The sequence below is a fragment of the Dendrobates tinctorius genome, unplaced genomic scaffold (genome assembly GCF_039654945.1).
Source record: "Dendrobates tinctorius isolate UK_male_01 unplaced genomic scaffold, ASM3965494v1 ptg000296l, whole genome shotgun sequence".
Lineage (NCBI taxonomy): Eukaryota > Metazoa > Chordata > Amphibia > Anura > Dendrobatidae > Dendrobates > Dendrobates tinctorius.
This window is the reverse complement of record NW_027361963.1, coordinates 246,194-267,341: the sequence shown is the minus strand read 5'-3', so window position 1 is coordinate 267,341 and position 21,148 is coordinate 246,194. Positions and strand designations below refer to the sequence as shown.

At 46.7% G+C, this 21,148-nt stretch overlaps 1 protein-coding gene across 1 annotated transcript in view; it reads right to left on the bottom strand.

Annotated features, from left to right (window-relative positions):
- LOC141073082 (uncharacterized) overlaps window positions 1-21,148 on the bottom strand; it is a 41,722-nt gene that overhangs the window by 7,972 nt on the left and 12,602 nt on the right. The window contains exons 5-8 of the mRNA XM_073560411.1: window positions 19,973-20,070; window positions 19,816-19,894; window positions 19,615-19,712; window positions 19,375-19,492 (exon numbers count right to left, since the gene is read on the bottom strand). Coding sequence (XP_073416512.1) covers window positions 19,375-19,492; window positions 19,615-19,712; window positions 19,816-19,894; window positions 19,973-20,070 — 393 coding nt within the window. The remainder of the gene's footprint in view (window positions 1-19,374; window positions 19,493-19,614; window positions 19,713-19,815; window positions 19,895-19,972; window positions 20,071-21,148) is intronic.

Below are 21,148 nucleotides of genomic sequence, written 5' to 3'. Positions count from 1 at the left end.
AGAGGGCCCCCAAGGCTGATACCTGTACTTTAAGGGTACTAGTGGAAAGCCCCATATCCAGACCTTTCTGAAGAAACTCTAAGATCTGGTTTATAGGTGCTGAACCCCCAGCGACTATTCCGGAGTTCTGAAGGAATCTCTTCCAAATCCTGACATAGATTTTGGTAGTGATGATTTTTCTACTTTTAAAGTAGTGTTAATCAGGTCTGGGGAGAAGCCTTTATCTCTTAGCAATGTCCGTTCAAACTCCACGCTGTCATATGTAGGCCAGCCACCTGAGGATGGAAGACTGGGCCCTGGGATAGGAGATCCGGGATGTCCGGAAGGACCCAAGGGTCGGACACCGACATGGTCCTGAGGCAGGAGAACCATGCCCTCCTGGGCCAAAATGGAGCGATAACTATAACCCTCGCTCTGTCCCTCCTGATTTTTCTCAACACCAGGGGTAGTAGTGATAGGGGAGGGAAGGCGTATGCTAGCCTGAAGTCCCACTTTATCAGCAAGGCATCTACCGCCAGGGGGTTCTCTCTGGGATTTAGGGAGCAGAACTGCCTTACTTTCCTGTTTTCCATGGTAGCGAAGAGATCCATCTCTGGTTGACCCCATTTTTTTACAATCAGGTCGAAGATGGAGGTTTTTAGGGACCATTCTCCTTGTCTTAGTAGATTGCGGCTTAAGAAATCTGCTGTGATATTTCCTCTTTTATATGTAGAGCTGTTAAAGATAGAAAATGCCGCTCTGCTAGCTGGAACAACCGTTCTGCCACATTCATCAGGGATTTGGAATGAGTCCCGCCTTGGTGGTTGATATAAGCCACGGTGACCTGATTGTCGGAGAACACCCGCACATGATGGCCCTGTAGATACACAAGTAGTCTCTTAGCTGCCTGTTCTACTGCTGTCAACTCTTTCAGGTTAGATGACATCTTTATCTGATGATGCTCCCATAGGCCCTGTACCAGAATCTCACCCATATGGACCCCCCAACCGGAAGGGCTAGCATCCGTGGCGATTATTCGGGATATGTCATACTCCCAGGGAACCCCTCTGGATAAATTATCCTTGTCTAGCCACCACTCTAGGGACTCCCTTGTGTTCCGGGACAAGGTTAGCTGGCCCTCTAAGTAACCTCCAAGCACTCTTTGATGTACTAAAACTTCGCCCTGTAGTGTTCTTGAATGGAATTGGGCCCACTGGACAGCCGGGATACAGGAAGAAAGAGAACCCAGATGGGACATGGCTTTCCTGAGGGACATGGTGGGGTTATGGGAAGCGTTCAGGACCTGATAGTGTAGGCGAACAAGCTTCTCCGGAGGCAGACGGCATTCCTGTTTCTCAGAATCTAGGATCAAGCCCAAGAATTGTTGGACTCTCATCGGTTGCAACCGAGATTTTTTAATGTTAAGCAGCCAACCTAAACGCTCTAAGGCAGACATTGCCCTTTGTAGCTGTTCCACACAATGTTTCACCGTTTTCCCTACAATCAGGAAGTCATCTAAGTAGGGGACTACTAGAATGTCTGATTCACGTAGATGGGCCATAACTTCCGCTACCACTTTAGTAAATACTCGGGGAGCGACTGCCACCCCAAAGGGGAGTGCCGCATATTGGAAATGCTGAACTGACCCATCTAACTGAACCGCCACTCTGAGGAAGCTCTGATGAGCTGCATGAATGGGTATATGGTAGTAAGCATCTTTTAAATCTAACACTACCATAAAGCAATTTTTAAACAGCATTTTTATTGATGAATTGTCTCCATTTTAAACGGGCGTATGACCAGGAATTCGTTGAGGGACTTAAGATTTATTATAGTCCTAAAGGAGCCATCTGGCTTGCGGACCAGGAACAGAGGGGAGTAGAAACCTTTTCCCCTTTCTCCTTCTGGAACCATAGTTAGGACCTTCTTGTGGCAAAGATCATGAACCTCGGCCTCCAGGGCAGCTTGTTCTGATGTGGAAGTCCTGAGCGGGGTGACCTTAAAACGATCTTGGGGGACCCGGGTGAACTCTAGTCGCAGACCCGCAGCTATTACCCCCAGTATCCAGCTACTACTAGAAATCCTAGACCAGGCTGAGTAGAAGGCAGCTAGTCTCCCCCCCTACCGGAGCAGCTAGTCATTGGGGCGGGTTTTTAGTGTCACGGGCTGGACCTTCCTGGCGCCCCCCACCTCTGAACATGAAACCGGTACCTCTCCTTTTCTTGTCATCCCATCTGCCCTGGTCCCTGGACGGCCTTCTACGGAAATATCCTTTCCTAGTAAAGGGACGTCTATAAGAAGGGTTCGGCAGACTGGGAAACGTCTTTTTATCATCCCCAGCCTTCTCTAAAAGTTCATCCAAAACGGGGCCAAACAGATATTCTCCCTCGCATGGAATGGAGCAGAGTCGTGACCTGGCCTGGATATCTCCTGGCCAGCATTTTAACCAGAGAGCCCTTCGTGCTGCGTTGGATAAACTCGCGGTCATCCCCGCCATTCTCGCAGAGGCTGCTGAGGCATCAGCCAAAAAAGCGGCAGCACTTTGGATGATTGGAAGGGTTTTCTGGATGGATGCTCTTGAGGCTCCGTCCTTCAGTTGGGAATCCAGTTGATCTAGCCAGACCATCATGGATCTGGCCGTACATGTGGCAGCTATCGCTGGTCTTAAAGCGCCTGCTGACATCTACCATGTTCCTTTTAGAAAGGAATCCGCTTTTTTTATCCAGCAGGTCTTTTAAGGAGGCCATGTCATCGAATGGTATGGAGGATTTTTTGGAGGCTTTGGCTACTGCCGCGTCCAGCTTAGGGGCCTTATCCCATCTGTTTACCACTGGATCATCGAACGGGTACCTCCGCTTGAAGGCAGGTGGCAAGGAGCCCCTTTTTTCAGGTCTTTTCCATTCCCTATCTATCAGGCTCTGGACTTTGTCATTTAAAGGAAAGGCCCTGCGCTTTCTGGGATCTAGACCCCCGAACATCACGTCCTGTGCGGAAAGTTCTGGTTTTGCGTCTGCTACCCCCATGTTGGACCTTACTGCTTTAACCAGCCTATCCATTTGATCTAAAGGGAAGCAGAATCGGCTTGTGTCTTCCTCTGAAGAAGACGAAGTGGAGGCCGGGGAATCTGAGGAGTCATCGTTCCTAGGGGCGGCTGAGGACTCCGAACCTGAGAGACTAATTTCTCTTCCTTTAGAAGAATCCCTTTTAGATAGGGCCTTCATTTCCGACCTGATAATTTCCCTCAGGCTTGTGGTGAAGTCCGGCGTTTCTTCCGCTACCTGTATGGACGGGGGAGAGTGTAAGGGCCTGTCAATCTACCCCTGGGCTACCATCCCCTTCCAACCCCTACCGTTTGTCGCACGCATGGCTGACACAACTTTTTAGGGTGGCCGTCTGGCAAGGGGCAACTACAGAGGGCACATTCCCTGTGCTTCTGTTTTCCCGTAGCTTTCCTCCCCTGCAAAAAAAACATAAGGGAACACTGCATCAGGGTACATTCACGGAGATCTCTTACCCATGCAGATGAGGCAGGTACCGGATCACGGAGGGAGGCAGGAGGGTCCTTTATCCTGGAGGAACTTCTGTGGCTCTGTTCGCTTTTTTTGCTGGCCACTCGCATGAGGCTTCACCGTGGCCTGTTTCTGTGGGCGCTCCTGCGCCTCGTCCTGCTGCTCTATGGGGGCTTCTGTCGTCTCCATTGCTGGGCCTTCAGAAGCACCCCAGCAGCGTCACCTCCCGTCTTTTAAGGCCTCCCAGCCGGGTCAGCAGGGTTCTGGCGTGGCACCCCCCCTGGGACCCCCCCGCGACCTCCCCCCCCTTGTACCGGCCACCCCCTCCCCGCCCCGGGCACCGCGCGCCACCCCGGGCCGCCGTGCACCGGCGCGCACTGGAAAGCCGGCCGGCACCCGACTTCCGATTTCAGCGTTCCTGGCCCCGCCCCTTCCGCCGCTCATCAGAGCCCGTGGAAGGAGCCGGCACGGCGCCCCCGGCTCCGGTATGCCCGCCGACCTGCGCCCGCCGACCGGGCGCCACCGCCGCCCGGATAGGAGAGGGGGACCGGACCCCCGGGGGAGAACGCATCAGGAGGGGCCCAGGTATACATACCTGGTGCCCGCAACATGGAGGTGGCTGTCCACCCGACCCTGTGCTCCACCTGCTCCGACCACTGCCGTGGCGACCTACCCGGCCCCACCGTGGCGCTTCCAGGGACCCGAGCGTGACCGAGGTAGGAGAACCCCCCGCTATCTGGGTCGGTCAGCCGGCCTGGGAATCCGTCGACGACTCCATGATGGACGATCTGAAGGAAGTCCCGTCCTCTAGGAACAGGAAACCAACTGATGCGTGGGAGAGGTGCCGCCTTTTTGTATCTGTAGGTTTTTTGTTCCTAAAGGGCGGATCCCCTCTCTAAGGTGGTGCTGTCATGGACGACTGAAGAAAGTATATTCCTAAAGGATAGTGTATTAATCCATGCCGCTCATAAAAATATAGTAGCTGTGCCAAATAAGAGTGCCCAAACAATACCTTATGCCAATGTGCAGACAGCTCTCCTGGATGCGCCCGTCCCCGACGCGCGTTTCGGTATCTTCCCCATCTTTTAAGTCCTCCTCTGAGCTTGTATCCAACTTACCCACAGGAACAAATGGAGTCCTAAATTTAAGCTCCTTAAGCGAATTTCTGACCTCCATCTTGACAATAGCTTTAAGTTATTCAGGAGATGAGGATTCCTCTGTCTTCTCTATGCAGAGTTGGCACAATTTTTTGCTATATGACAATAGTTTTGCTTAACAACGTGTGCATTCCTTATTGTATTGTTTAGTCAGTGCTTTCCTAGGCTTGTCCTGTAAACTATATTCAACGGACACAGCATTAGATTATAGGCAACAAAACGGAAGGTCCTATAACTCACCCACCCCAGTAGCAGGACGCTACCATGCATGGAGGGGCTGCTTCGTCTACAGGATCGCTGGTGGTGCACCCAGGAATGGTAGGGGAAGAACACCTTTTATAATATTTGGTGCCATTTCAAATTTCCCGCCTCTGGGGCCAGCCGCGCCTCTCGGAAGTGACGACAGCCACTTCCTCCCTACGCACATGTGGGCACGACATATTGTAGCGTTCATTCCAACCTGGATAGTGACATGCTAATGGGGGTAACGTCTGCTTGGACGAATGTCCTAGACTGCGCCCCCCCCCCATGACAATCGCTACCAGGTGAGAGGGGAAATCCAGCCTGCCGCATCGCGGAGATTCCTTTTCAATCTTCACAATATACAGTGGCATTTACCTCACCTCTCCCCCAATTGGGGGGGGGGGCTCCACCCTTTAAATTTGTAGGTTTCCAGTCCTTGAGGGCAGAGAAAGTGTTATCGAAACACGCGTTGGGGGACCGCCTGACAAACCCTTGGCCTGCGCCTTGCAGTTTACACTAGGGGTAATGTAAGACATAATGTCTTATTTCTTCTGCCGTGCGTCATCTCTCCTGCACGCACTGTCACTTTATCTAGAGTTCTATGTTGGCTACCCTCATGCACTTTGCACTTTATATTTTTGCCATTGCCTGTATGTAAGTCAGGGATATACCGTAACATCTCTAGCAGCAGCGCATACCTTTCTGTAGGGCTTTGCCTTTCTTACTGGTATTCTGTTTATTACTATGCTGAGAGTTTGCCCTGGGCTTGCTTAATCATACTTATTGTATTTACCTATATATATTTTTTTCTATCATTTGGCTGGCCATCATGGGTATTGTTGTCAGGCCTTCCTCCACATTGTGAGGCACCATTGCTATTGTTTTTAAATCTATTGTTATCGTGTGTATTCATTAAAATTGATTTTTTTATATTGAAAGGGTTTACCTTGCTTACCCTCCTTCACTGATGTGAATAGGTACGGTTTGCTAATTTGATTTGCTAGCTTGATATCAATTGCAGCATTTAGTGAATTAAACTGCGGGCAGCGCTCCAGGCAGTGAGAGGCGGGCGTCAGCTGTGATACCTGGCGGGAATCGCGCGCGTGCAGCTCCTGCTTCCCAATCATGATGTCTGTATACTGCAAATGTCCTGAAGGGGTTAAGGATATGAAAATTGAGATTTTTTTTTTTTTTTTCAAAATTTTTACCAAAATTGTGATCGTTTCACACATAAACACAAGAAATATCAACCTAAATTTACCACTGACAAAGTACAATGCGTCATGGAAACAATCTCAGAATCACCGGGATCTGATGAAGCTCCAGAGTTATTATGTCATAAAGGTGTCCGGGTCCTTAAGGTGAAAATCAGCTCGGCCACTGAGGGGTTAAGTTTGTTTTACACTTTTCTTTTTGCTTTATTTTTTCTTATTCTAAGGGCTCGTTCACACTAATGTATAACTCGGACCAGTGTTCTACAATCTGCAGATTTATCCTCAGCTTATTTCTCTCCGAAATCTGATGGGTGCGAGAGAAAACTCTGATGCCGAACGGAGAATCAGGAGACGATCCGATGGTCACAGACACGAGCAGGAAACTGGAAATGGCCGTGTGAAGGATTAATAACTGCTGAGAAAAGAATGGATCGTACACGGACGGTACAAGGATGGGACATGGATCGTACACGGGCGGTACAAGGACGGGACATGGATCGTACACGGGCGGCACACGGCCAACGTAACCCACTAGGACTGATCGGTTGAGTAGTTTCTATGGATCTAATCTTCATTTAATGGGATGTTCCCAAAATCACACTGTGGTCTTATAATAAAGCTCACAACATTTTATTTATTTTGACAGCATAATGGATTTTTACATCTGTCCTGTTTTGCACACATCACCCCCTAATTACGCCCCTCCAGGCTCTATTTACCCATCAGTTTCTGTGTGTACCAATATGGAGGAGCCACATGTTCTATACCAGGTGGAGGACGCATACGGGAGGCATACGGGTCAACCGTAGAAGCGCAATAGCGCGAAACAGCCGTCATCTGCACACTCCTTTCCCCCGTTCTCCCGGCGAAGACGTTTTAACCATCATGAAATAAAGTTTGGATTTTGACACCTTCTCTCTTTGTAGCAGGATTTGCCAAGTCCTATACTGCCTAAGCCATTAACTGAACTCACTTTATTAAAAGACTGCGCACACCCCCTATAAAATGAGTCCTGGGAATAGTTCAAATGTGGCATAAAAGCTTAAAGAATATGCCAGGACTGGACGAGCTGACTCCCCCCGCGCCTCAAGGGGACAATATATCCCAACAGCTAAAAATACAGAGCAGCGCGGATCTCCAATAAGCGAGAATGAGTGGAGGGAGAATCAGGAGGATATGACTCTGAAGCAAGTAGCTGAACGGCTTCTACAAGCTCTCTCTAGCTGTATAACATCCCTATCAGGGAAGATTGAGGACGTACATTCTGAAGTGGGGCTTCTCCGGCAAGATATGCAGGCCCTGAGAAGCCGTATAACAGAGGCCAAAAGTAGGGTGTCGAGCTTGGAGGACAGAATGGAAACGATGGCCACTAAACTAACAAAAGTGGCGGGACCAATAAACGCCTGGGGTGAAAAAGTGGACGACTTGGAAAATCGTCTGTGCCGCAATAATTTGTGCATCATCGGATTATCAGAGCACGCAGAAGAGCAACAAACTGAGCGTTTTCTGGAGGAGTGGCTCAAGAATACACTCGGGGACGAGTTTTCAACAGTGTTTGCGGTAGAAAGAGCGCATAGAGTCCCGACCAGCCCTCTCCCATCCGGTGCCCTCCACATCCATTCCTTACACGTATTCTAAATTGTAAGGACAGAGATACCGCTATATGCTTGGCCAGACAAATAGGCCCCATTAAGCATGATAACGCCACAATCTCAATATTTCCTGACTTCTCGGTGGACCTACAAAAACAACGCGCCCATTTACTGGTTGAAAGCTGGTGGAACGACTGCCGTATTGGCCGACTATTATGCCTTAATGCTTTGTACTTTAGTAGGAACCCCCTCCAAATTACGCAAACTCTGCAACGTGGATAATTATGGAATCTCCCCAGAACGTACCGAAGCCCAAACGACTAGGCTGGTATAAAGATATAGAATGGTATTTGTAAACTCTCCTGACAATCCTACTGTCCAGAAAGGTAATGGATTCTGAGCTAGTATGTATGACATGGAATGTAAGGGGCCGAAAATCCCCACCGAAAAGAATCAAAGTTTTCTTGCAGGTAAAGAAATACCACCCTCATATAAAAGCCCTAGTAGAGACTCACCTCACTAGAGATAAAGCCAAATGGATCCATAAGCCATGGGTGCAGTGGTCGTTACACTCCTTCCATATGAGTCAGTAAGATGGGAGGTTAAGGCCTCCCGTAGAGACCCGGAGGGACGCTTTGTATTTGTCCACGTGAGTATTAATTCTAAAAATTATGTTATTCTCTGTATATATAATCCACCACCAGCCAATATAAGCATTGTAAAAAAGCTGTGAGGTTTGTGATGAACTACCCTGAGGCAAATATTTTATGCATGGGCGATTTTATCCTCATAATGGATAACACCTTAGATAGACTACGACTAGATAGTGGCGACACTTCAACGACACCTTCTCCCACCAACATGGCTACATATATGGAAGGGAATGGTTGGATAGACCTGTGGAGACTGAGACACCCGAGCACAAGAGAATACACCGGTCACCAGACGCACCTTGAGGCGTCTGGACTATAGATTTGGCACTAATAATTTGGCATTATGGGTAGATAAAGAAGAACATGGAGGCAGAGGAGTCTGAGACCACAGCCCGGTGGTGGTAACTCTTACGTTTGGCTGTATCACTCGCAGGCGATTATGGAAATTAAATTCATTCTGGCTTAAATTAATGAACTTATTCTGGGACACATTGAAGCACATGAAAACCTCAAAAAGAGGAAATAATCCTCCAAAAAATTCAAATACAAACCAGACAGGCCTAAACGCATCTGCAATAATACAGTGTGCAGCGGACCCAAGTAAAGCTGACGCAGTTTGCCAGCTTCCGTATTAAGGCCTAAATATATCAACCAGTACCTTACATATATTGATATGTTTGTTGTGCACTTTTTATATTTTTTCCAGGGTTCAGTTGGGCCAAAATGGTTCTGCAAACTTGTGGCCTCTGTTCACACGGGATGCATTCTAGTTGGCACTGGGCAGCCCCCCTATATGGTGCTACTAAGAGGCTGTGAGCCAGAAGCCCTGCATTCCCTGTGTGAACACTGCCACATGCGGATTATTTCTTCTGCACTGGTGTACCACACGGCCAATCCCTGATTGTAGGCTGGCTGGTTCATTTGGTATTTATGCACCTGTGCAGCTGCCATTTTACTTGGGTCCGCTGCACCCTGGATTAGTGCAGACACATTGAAGCACATCTAAGGGGCTGTCTCTCATCTACAATCTCATACGCTAAGAGAGTCACATCCAGGGAAGATGCAGACACAGAGGCTGAATTACAAGAATCTGAAAAGAAATATATTGCCGATCCCTCGAGTGGCAAAAGGTCAGAATGGCTCTGCTCTCATAGATTGTACACACAACACCTAGAAGATAAATCTAAACGGAAATTATTCTTCACGAGGCAATCCTACTGTGAATTGGGGAACCAATCTAGCAAGTTCTTGGCTTACATGGCCCATCAACGCATCTAACTCCATACTTCAAATTAGGAGGCCGGAAGACACCATAGCCACCTCCGCTGAAGACATACTCACGATTACTATAAATCACTATAAGCAGGGCTGTGGAGTCGGTAAGCAACAGTTGCGACTCCGACTCCTGGATTTTATCAGGCTCCGGCTCCGACTCCTTCATAAATGGCCAATTCATAACAACAAATTTACTGTTGTAAAATAAACATCGTGCTTATTCAGTTTCTCACCATCATATAAGTAATCAGACCACTTAGAGCAAAAACTACATTTATTAGAATACAATTAGAATATAGCAAATAACTTTTATAAACTTTTCTAAACTGTAAGTAAATATGCAATAAACACTTTTATGCAGTTAATAAGAAGAAATCTATAAATTTGTCCTCAGAAAAAGTATTGCCTCTGTCAGATCCTCCTTCATGGATGCCCTCAAATCTGATCTAATTATTTTGAGAGCAGAGAACAACCTCTCTACACTAACTTGTGTTGGTGGCAAAGCAGTAACCACTCGGGCAACATCTCTGACAATGTCAGGATACAGAGGAATCGCTTGTTGCACTGTTATTTTTGATGAACGGTCAAATTTCTCAATTTCTTTTAGTGCACATGAAAAATTCTGCTGAAATGTACTGGCTGTGTTCCTTGATGGGGATGACTCTTCTTCTATGCGGGAAAGCTTTGCACGGTCCTTGTGATCCAAATATTTTTCGAAATTAAATTCTTCATCAGTTGATGATGAGGGTGAAGATGTGGCAGGACGACCAAATTCTTCTTGTTCCTCCTGACTGTTCTGCAACCCTTTCATCCTTACTGCTATTTCAAACAGAGCTTCTTTTCCTTTACTTAGCTGTTGATCATCTAGAAGAATCCGATGCATTGGGTCTACATAAACAGCTGCCAAAAGAATGTTATTTTGTAATAGTAGCTCCTCTCTCCGTTTCATTGATGTAGCAATGCCACTTGCAATTAACCCTCCTCTTTGGGACAGGCGAAACATCAGGTTCTTCCACTCCTTTAAGAAAATACCTGGAGTTAAGTCCTCTGCTTGTAATTTTTTAATCACTGTAAATGGGTGCTCTAGCAATTTTTCCAGCTCAGTCACCTGATTCCACTGACTTTCATTTAGCGTCAGTTGAGGGTTAGCCATGTCTACAAGAAAGGTTTTCAGTTCAACCAAGCGCTGAATCATTAAGTAAGTACTGCCCCATCGTGTGGCTTGATCAATAATTGCCCCTTTTCCAGCACGTCTCTTCAAAATTGAGTCAACTTTAGGGGTTCTGGCAACAGTAGCCAATTTTCTCACCTTGCCAATCAGTGCAGCAGCATGTCCTTCTTGCAGACTGTCTCTTATAGCCAGCTGTAGCGTATGCACAACACAGCGCATGTGATGAATGAAAGAACATATTGACACAGTTTCAACAAGATCATCTAAACTATCATGTTGCTGTTCATCTGAAGCAACTTCAGTTTGCTCCTCAGTTACAATACTGTGTTCCTGTATTTCAAACATTTCTGTGTCTGTGGACCCAGAATGTTCTTCTAGCTGCTGGTCACCATCATTACTCTCATTCATTAGCTTAATAGTACTTATCATATTTGAAGCATTGTCAGTTACGACAGAAAGAACTTGCACTTTTTTAAGTTCATAGTCTTGCAGAACCTTTTCCACCAAGACCTGGAGAAACTCACTGGTGTGATGAGCTTTGGTGTCTTTTACTGCCAATGTCTTGGTAACTATTTCATTTTTGTCACAAACAAATCGGACATTGATGGCAAAATAGTTCCCTCTGTGACGTGTGCAGGCATCCATTTTAAAAAACAGAAAGCGTCCCTTGAGAGTTTTTTTAAGTTCTTCCTTTTGTTTAAAAGCTTCTTCGATTACTAATTTTCTAATACTCTCTCCAGAGAAACACCAAGCTTGCGGGCCATTTCCCCATTCAGACACATAAAAGCTGGTCGTGAAAATAATGAAATAGGCACACTATCCTTTACAACAAGCTCTATGATCTGTTTTTTAAATGTATCTACTGTCATTGTCACAGTAACTTTGTCACTGACAAAATATCTTGCAACTGATGGCTGCAAAGTTCTCTGCTCCTTTGTTTGGCTGGAAGAGCTGGGCACTGGTTCATTGGTTTGGATGCAGTCTTTCTCATCCACTGCTTTCAGTACTTCTGGATGAAAGCGCTGTAAATGTCTCTTTAGATTAGAAGCTCTGGTAGGAGCATTTTTATCTTTGCCTGAATATGCACTCATCTTGGCTTCACAGCATTCGTTTTCGTCTGGATCATTTGTCATACACTGACAGACATAATGTTTTCTATCTTGAGTGATGGTGAAATGTTCAAATACAGCTGATTTAATGTGATGCTTTTTGACATTCTCAGGTTTTTAATTCTGCATTCACAATCCAAATGACAATTGTTTTTCCTAAAAACAATTGTACAAAATTATTGACAGGTCGTACAACTGATATAGTGGTCAGTAATACTGTTATTATTCCTCATGTACTCACAGTTAACTGATGCAAAGTTTGTTGAAAGGATAATACTTCTTACAGTCTTCCTCTTCTGAGTAGCAGGCAGCTGTGAGATGCTTGGAAGACGCACACCTAGTATGATCTAGTCTAGAGGAGGAGCTTTACTACTAAGAATTTGCAACACATTGTCACTTTCAGTTTCATACATTGTAAGTAGGGGGGTTGGGGCAGCATGAGGTTAACCAAGTATAATATTAGATAAGGGCAGTGGAGAACAGTGACACACAAGAAGTAAGAAATGTCTCTATCTCCAGCAGAACTGCTTATCACTGTTGTTCATAGTTTGATAGAACATACAGTATATATTTGAGTAACATTTATAAAATTCATATGAAAGTTCAATTATGAAATATTAATACATTTTTTTTTTAAGCTGGAGTCGGTACATTTCTACCGACTCCGACTCCAACCAAAACTAACTCCGACTCCACGACTCCGACTCCACAGCCCTGACTATAAGTGTCCAAAAGTGACTATAACACCGCACACTGCCACTCATACCTGTCAGACTTGCAATTCCTGGTGTAACAGGCCAGATTAACACCCCCCCACCCGGGTTAAAGTGGCCTACGCCATATTATACCCCTCCAGGTCAGAATATACCCCAAGCTGCTGTAGATCAGATTTTTCATGCTTTTGAGAACCATCAAAAACGGGGCCCTAGGCAGCACACGAGGGCCCCAGGCAGCACACATGGCTCCAGGTAGCACACAGGGGCCCCAGGCAGCACACGGGGGCAGAGATGGAACAGGGTCCCAGGCAGCACACAGGGGCAGAGACAGCGAACGGAGTCCCAGGCAGTGCCTGGGGCCCCGCTCACAGTCTCTGCCCCCAGCGTGATGCCTGGGGCCCACGTGCGCTGTCTCTCCCCCCTGTGTGCTGCCTGGGACCCAGTGCGCTGTCTCTGCCCCCTGTGTGCTGCCTGGGACCCAGTGCGCTGTCTCTGCCCCCTGTGTGCTGCCTGGGACCCAGTGCGCTGCCTGGGGCCCCATTCGCTTTCTCTGCCCCCTGTGTGCTGCCTGGGGCCTGAGCGCTGCCTGGGGGCCCCCGTGTGCTGCCTGGGGCCCTGTTCGCTTTCACTGCCGCCCGACTGCTGCCTGGGGCCCCTGTGTACTGCCTGGGGTCCACTTGTGCTGTCTGGGGGCCCCATGTGCTGCCTGGGACCCCCGTGTGCTGTCTCTGCCCCCCCATGTGCTGCCTGCCTGGGGCCCCGTATGCTGCCTTGGACCCCGTGTGCTGTCTCTGCCCCCCGTGTGCTGCCTGGGGCCCCGTTTGCTGTCTCTGCCCCCCGTTTTCTGCCTGCCTGGGGCCCCGTATGCTGTCTCTGCCCCCCGTGTGCTGCCTGGGGCCCCGTTTGCTGTCTCTGCCCCCCCGTTTTCTGCCTGCCTGGGGCCCCGTATGCTGTCTCTGCCCCCCGTGTGCTGTCTCTGCCCCCCCGTGTGCTGCCTCAAAAGCGTGAAAAATCTGATCTACAGCAGCTGGGGGTATACTCTGACCCGGAGGGGTAAAATCTGGCCTAGGCCACTTTAACCCAGGGTATATTCTGGGCGGGGGGGTTAATCTGGCCTGTTACACTGGGACTGACCCGTTCTCAGCAATCCATCCTGGAGGCAGATATAACATTGGATGAGATAATTACTGCTATTAAAGAAATGGCTCAAGGAAAGGCACCAGGTCCAGATGGTTTTCCCATTGAGTTATTCAGCAAATACCAAGATACTCCAGCCCCCCTTTTATTGGACCAAACAAGGGGAACACTTACCAATCTCCTTTTATGAGGCAAACATAATAGTTCGTAAAAATGAAGGTTAAGACCGTCTAGAATGTTGATCATACCATCCAATCTCGTTAGTAAATGTAGATTACAAGATATTTACAAAAATCCCAACCACTAGACTTAATCGAGTCATTCTCGAAATTACCGTATTTTTCGCTTTGTAAGACGCACTTTTTTCCCCAAAATTTGGGGGGAAAATGGGGGTGCGTCTTACAAAGTGTACATGCCTTACCATAGGCCGTGATCAGGGGGATATCAGTCTCATCTCTCGAGAGCTGGGTCTCGAGATCCAGGTATACACCCAGATCAGACTGGATTCATGCCAGGGAAAAGTAGCACTTTTACTATCAGAAGGGTGCAGACCACTGTACAGTCATGGCCAAAAGTTTTGAGAATGACACAAATATTATATTTTCACATGATCTGCTGCCTCTGGTTTTTATGTGTGTTTGTCAGATGTTTTTATCACATACAGAAATATAATTGCAATCATATTATGAGTAACAAAAGGTTATATTGACAGTTAGAATGAGTTAATGCAGCAAGTCAATATTTGCAGTGTTGACCCTTCTTCTTCAGGACCTCAGCAATTCTCCCTGGCATGCTCTCAATCAACTTCTGGATCAAATCCTGACTGATAGCAGTCCATTCTTGCAAAATCAATGCTTTTATTTTGCCTGAATTTGAAGGTTTTTGTTTGTCCACCCGTCTCTTGATGATTGACCACAAGTTCTCAATGGGATTAAGATCTGGGGAGTTTCCAGGCCATGGTCCCAAAATCTCTATGTTTTGTTCCCTGAGCCATTTAGTTATCACCTTTTGCTTTATGGCAAGGTGCTACATCATGTTGAAAAAGGCATTGTTGATCGCCAAACTGCTCTTGGACGGTTGGGAGAAGTTGCTCTTGGAGGACATTCTGGTACCATTCTTTATTCATGGCTGTGTTTTTAGGCAAGACTGAGAGAGAGCCCATTCCCTTGGCTGAGAAGCAACCCCACACATGAATGGTTTCAGGATGCTTGACAGTTGACATGAGACAACACTGGTGGTAGCGCTCACCTGGTCTTCTCCGATTAAGCCGTTTTCCAGATGTCCCAAACAATCGAAAAGGGGATTCATCAGAGAAAATGACTTTACCCCAGTCCTCAGCAGTCCACTCCCTGTACCTCTTGCAGAATATCAGTCTGTCCATGATGTTTTTCCTGGAGAGAAGTGGCTTCTTTGCTGCCCTCCTTGAGACCAGGCCTTGCTCCAAGAGTCTCCACCTCACAGTGCATGCAGATACACTCACACCTGCCTGCTGCCATTCCTGAGCAAGCTCTGCACTGCTGGTAGCCCGATCCCGCAGCTGAAACACTTTTAAGAGACGGTCCTGGCGCTTGCTGGTCTTTCTTGGGCGCCCTGGAGCCTTTTTGGCAACAAGGGAACCTCTCTCCTTGAAGTTCTTGATGATTCGATAGATTGTTGACTGAGGTGCAATCTTTCTAGCTGCGATACTCTTCCCTGTTAGGCCATTTTTGTGCAGTGCAATGATGACTGCACGTGTTTCTTTAGAGATAACCATGGTTAACAGAAGAGAAACAATGATGCCAAGCACCAGCCTCCTTTTAAAGTGTCCAGTGGTGTCATTCTTACTTAATCATGACAGATTGATCTCCAGCCCTGTCCTCATCAACACCCACACCTGTGTTAATGGAGCAAATCACTGAAACGATGTTAGCTGGTCCTTTTAAGGCAGGGCTGCAATGATGTTGAAATGTGTTTTGGGGGATAAAGTTAATTTTCTAGGCAAATATTGACTTTGCAAGTAATTGCTGTTAAGCTGATCACTCTTTATAACATTCTGGAGTATATGCAAATTGCCATTAGAAAAAATGAAGCAGTAGACTTTGTAAAATTAATATTTGTGTCATTCTTAAAACTTTTGGCCATGACTGTACAATATAGCTCACTGATACAAGGTAATGAGTGGGCCCAGGCTTCACGTGATGCAGCTAAGGCTTTTGTCTCTGTAGAGCGGCCCTTCTCATCCGCGTGCCTCCAGAAATTCGCATTTGGTCCTAAATTCACCAAACAGGTGCACATGTTGTATGCAGCCCCTACAGCTCAATTAATAATCAGTAACATTTCATTCGATCCCTTCCCCTCTGGGAAGGGGGACTAGGCAGGGCTGCCCTCTATCTCCTGCCCTATTTGCTTTAACAATAAGAATACGCTCCACAACAACAATTATGGGCATTACCATAGCGGACCGAACCGATACTTTTGGCCTACACGCGGACGATATGGTAATATTTATGGACACAGGGAAGAAACTTTACCGCAGGTCATATCTACTATAGACACATTTGGCAAATATTCCGGACTCTACATAAATTGGGATAAAAAAAACACATGTGACATGCACAAAAGTGAACAGGTCGGTTGGACAGTGTTCACACCACCCAAAGACAGAAACATGTTTTTGGGTGGTGTGAACAGTGTCCAACCAACCTGTTCACTTTTGTGCATGTCACATGTGTTTTTAATCTATTAGTTTCTTGCTTATGCAGGGTTTGGGAGATTCCCGCCCTTCTCTTGTGTGACATGCACATAAAGAGCCGTCTTGCACAGCGTGCCCACATCAGGAAGCGTCTTTTTGAATCCTGCTCATATAGGTGCTGTTCACATGATCAGGTTTTAAATACATTAGATAGGACTGCCCAGAGATGGGTAGACCGTGACGTGGTGGAGCGGCTTAGTATACATTTTTTGTAAAAAACATATCAACTAAATACCCTGTTTTTGTTATCATCTTTTTACTAGCACTTGCTGTCTATTGTTATATATTTTTTACAGCAGAGTATTTTTGCACGTTTGTCATACTGTTTTTTCTTTGTGTTTCTATAAATTGGGATAAGTCAGCAGTAATGCCTCGCCAACATTCATCAGGGGTCCATGTGAAGCGGCTATCTCCACTCCCAACTGCGTCTCAATTTAAATACCTGGACATTATTATACAGAAAGATAGCAGACATGAGTTCCCATCTAACATCTCCCCCTGCTTGACCACGCGAAGCTTCAACTCACACAATGGAGCAAATTACGACTTTCAGTTACCAGAAGGATAAATCTAGTTAAAATGATTCTACTCCCTAAATTTAGCTATATATTTCAAAATAGTAGCGTAGCCATACTTAAATCCTCCTTTTCAACTCTTAGCTCATTAATCACTGGATTTATCTGGGGAAATTCTAGGTCTAACCTTAAACTGTCTACCCTACAAAGGCCCAAAAAGCAAGGCGGGGTGGTGCTACCAGACTTTTACTCTACAAAGACTCAAAAAGCAAGGCGGGGCAGCGCTACCAGACTTCTACCCTACAAAGGCCCAAAAAGCAAGGCGGGGCGGCGCTTCCAGACTTCTACCCTACAAAGGCCCAAAAAGCAAGTCAGGGCGGCGCTACCAGACTTCTACCCTACAAACGCCCAAAAAGCAAGGCGGGGAGGCGCTACCAGACTTCTACCCTACAAAGGCCCAAAAAGCAAGGCGGGGAGGCGCTACCAGACTTCTACCCTACAAAGGCCCAAAAAGCAAGGCGGGGCGGCACTACCAGACTTCTACCCTACAAAGGCCCAAAAAGCAAGGCGGGGAGGCGCTACCAGACTTCTACCCTACAAAGGCCCAAAAAGCAAGTCGGGGAGGCGCTAGCAGGCTTCTACCCTACAAAGGCCCAAAAAGCAAGTCGGGGCGGCACTACCAGACTTCTACCCTACAAACGCCCAAAAAGCAAGGCAGGGCAGCGCTACCAGACTTAAGGCAATTGACTCATGGGTGCCAGATACTCCCCTGCCTAACTCAGAGAATCACTTAGCACAAGCGGCAGGGACAAACTATTTATTGGGGTTTCTGGAGACAGATAAACCAAACATTCCTAGGATGCTACCTCTCCTTAAGCTTGCCGCACAATCTGGAGACAAGCTAAAAGTGTAGTTGATTTCCCTGAGGTTGTGGCAGAAATGCCACTCTGGCACAACACATACTTCCCTTCTCTACAAGAACATCCCTCTTCTGCTTTCTGGAGCTCCAGAAATGTATCGAAAGTAAAAGATTTATAATCAAAATATTCTAATGTCTTTTGAACAGATACAGACTCGGTACTCAGTCCCAAGAGCTCAATTCTTCAGGTACCTACAACTTAGGTCAGCGATCCAATCCCACATAGGTGCAGGCACGCAGATATCGTCTCTCCCACTGTTGGCACGCTTAAATCACAGGGACCACAAGGTCTTATCTCCACGCTATACACCCATCTACTGTCAGCAAACATGGACTATACTCCGTTGACGGCTAAGGGAAAATGGCAGCTATTGATTCCTAACATTCAGGAGGAGGACTGGGAGGAGACGCTGGAGTCCTCAATCAAGGTTTCCCCATCAGCTATCAACAAAATAACCCAATGATATATAATCTATCAAGCATATCTTACACGAGCTAAATTAGCAAAAACGGGTCGTTCCCACACCTCGGAATGCCTCAGGTGCCATGAGTTGGAGGCCGACTTCATACACATGATGTGGAGGTGTCCGGTAATACATACATTCTGGCAGGTGGTTATCACCTTCTTGTCAACCCTAATAGTGACACCAATTCCCCTGGATGCCTTGGTGGGCCTGTTTGGGGTCCTGGAAGAAGATAATTGGGACCAGTATATTAATATATTTCTCCGAGAGACCATTTTTGGCCAGGAAATTAATTGCTCTGAGATGGATGGGTAGTTTATACTCAACACGGAGAACCTAGGAAGAACTTGTCAATTCAGTGATTCCATATGAAAACACGGGCATAGAGGGTGCCCTGGGAAATTCTACAAAATATGGGACTTCAATACCCGTCACCATCTATCGAGGGCCTAAGAATATTGACGTGTTGGGGGGGTGCCCAAACCACATTTACAGGTATGTTTTTTCCAGCAGAAATGTTAATTTTTAGTTATTGTTATGTAAATAGTTACTGGGTATCGATCTCCAAGTTTCGAGGTCGACGTTATATGCGATCCAGTAAATGTATCTTGAGATAACAAGTTAGAATGTGTGCTAAGATATATGTGAAATATATAACCATGCTGGACGGTTAATGACCAGACATGGGAATGACCACTTCTAAATTATACGTTGCTTTTAATTTTGTAAACCAGTGTAATGACAAAGTGTACTCATGTTTATGGACATGGGAAATGTGTTTGTTCTTATGTATATTTTCAATAAACAAAGTTAAAAAAAAATAAAACAAAAGAGGTGTGAAGGCGGCCCCGTTATTCATCGGTGCACCACCGGAATCTACACAAGCAGCCGCGCCATCACCGGACACTTCTGTTGTAACGTGGACAGCGGATAGAGCTTCACTGCACCGGAGACTCCACACGATATCACACACCGATCATTATCACATACCTGTGGAAACATCTACCGGAATCTCCTCCTTCCCGTCACTCAAACATGGCTGATCCCCCCTCGTCATTGCTTCTTCATCTGTCTCATCCTTCACTTTATTCATAGTCGGATCTTCCTCCTGATATATCAGATGTAACAATCAGCACAATACAAGAAACCACCAAAATTTGTGACACCTCTGACCTCGCTCAGAAATATCCCCCCATATACAGATCCAGTACAGGGCTCAGCGCCGTCTACCTGATGATCCTCCAGGATGTTGTGATTCTCCTCTGGACAGTCCTGGGGATACAGAGGATGGGGACATCTCTCTGGTGGATTTCTCTTCCTGGATCCATCTGTAGGAAACACACAGTGATGGAATAGATGGTGTCATGTGATAAGATGATGGGAGTAGTAGTTTGTGACCACAGAACAGACATGACAGTCTCCCCTCCTCACCCTGCTGATCGGCCCATATTGCGATCGCCTCTTGTGCTCCATGTATAACATCAACCTTAATATCAATCAGATCTTCACCCTAAAAAGAAAAATGTAAGATGAGCTCAGGTCCCATCACTTCATGGTCAGATGTTGTAGGGGCTTCAGTGTCATCTACCTGATGATCCTCCGGGATGTTGTGATTCTCCTCTGGACAGTCCTGGGGACACAGAGGACGGGGACATCTCTCTGGTGGATTTCTCCTCCTGGATCCATCTGTGGAGACACAGACTGAATACATGACCTGCTGTGTATCTGTCTATATATGAGACACGCCTCTCAAAACCGGTAATTCTAGGTTTGTGTATCAGGGACTAAATTACATTGTTGTGTCCTCACCACCGGTACCGAGGTCCCAGCACATTGTGGCCCCAAGTATGAAGTGATAATCAGTGAGGCTAAAGCCTAATGCTCTCTGCTCTGTACCCGGAGGATGAGGACCCTGAGGAGAGGGACAGAGAAGACCCTCGTCAGTCAGATGGAGGAGCCGCACTAAGAAACACAACTTCTCCAAGTTTCCCTCCACCGGGAATGGAACCACAGAGGAGCTGGAGAAAGCTCCACATTTCTATCCAGCGGTTTCTTCTCTCCTAATTCACGTTATGAAGATTGGGGGAAGGACGGTTACCATTTACCAGTGATTGTTTTCTGAGCGCTCATGAGGACACGGCCTCCCTCCTGGACAGGATCCTCTGGGATCACTAAGAGGAGAGAACCTGCCGTCCTCCTATTAAAAGACGAGTTACTGTGTTTTTATTCTTCTTTAACCCCTTCACTATCTTTATCATTTAGGTACGTCCTGGCGATTGCTGCCAGGAGCTCGGTTTAAGTGATAGCCAATCACCTGCTGTCCATGCCAGGAGCGGTGCCCGTGCTGCAAAATTTAGGAGGGGGCTCTGCAATGTACGGGCACTACACTGGCAGATTTACAATTTTCACTCAAACACATCCATTGTTGATCGTTTCTGGAAAACACCCAGAGTCAAAAATCAAAACTTCACCTGTAGAAAAATTCCTTGAGGGATGCAATTTCCAAGATGGGGAGAGTGGGTCACTTGAGCGCTGTGTGCTCTGCTCTTCTGGCACTTAGGGGCTCTGTATATGGAGGCTGCAAACTAATCTACGACAATTTTTCTCCAAGAGTCAAATAGCGCTCCGTCCCTCCAGGGTCTCACTGTATGGCTAAGCAGTACTGCACAGACACATATGGGGTATTGCCACGTTCAGCAGAAGTTCTGATAATGTAATATCTGGGGCTATTACAATTTTTTTCTGGTAAAAATGTAATTATTTT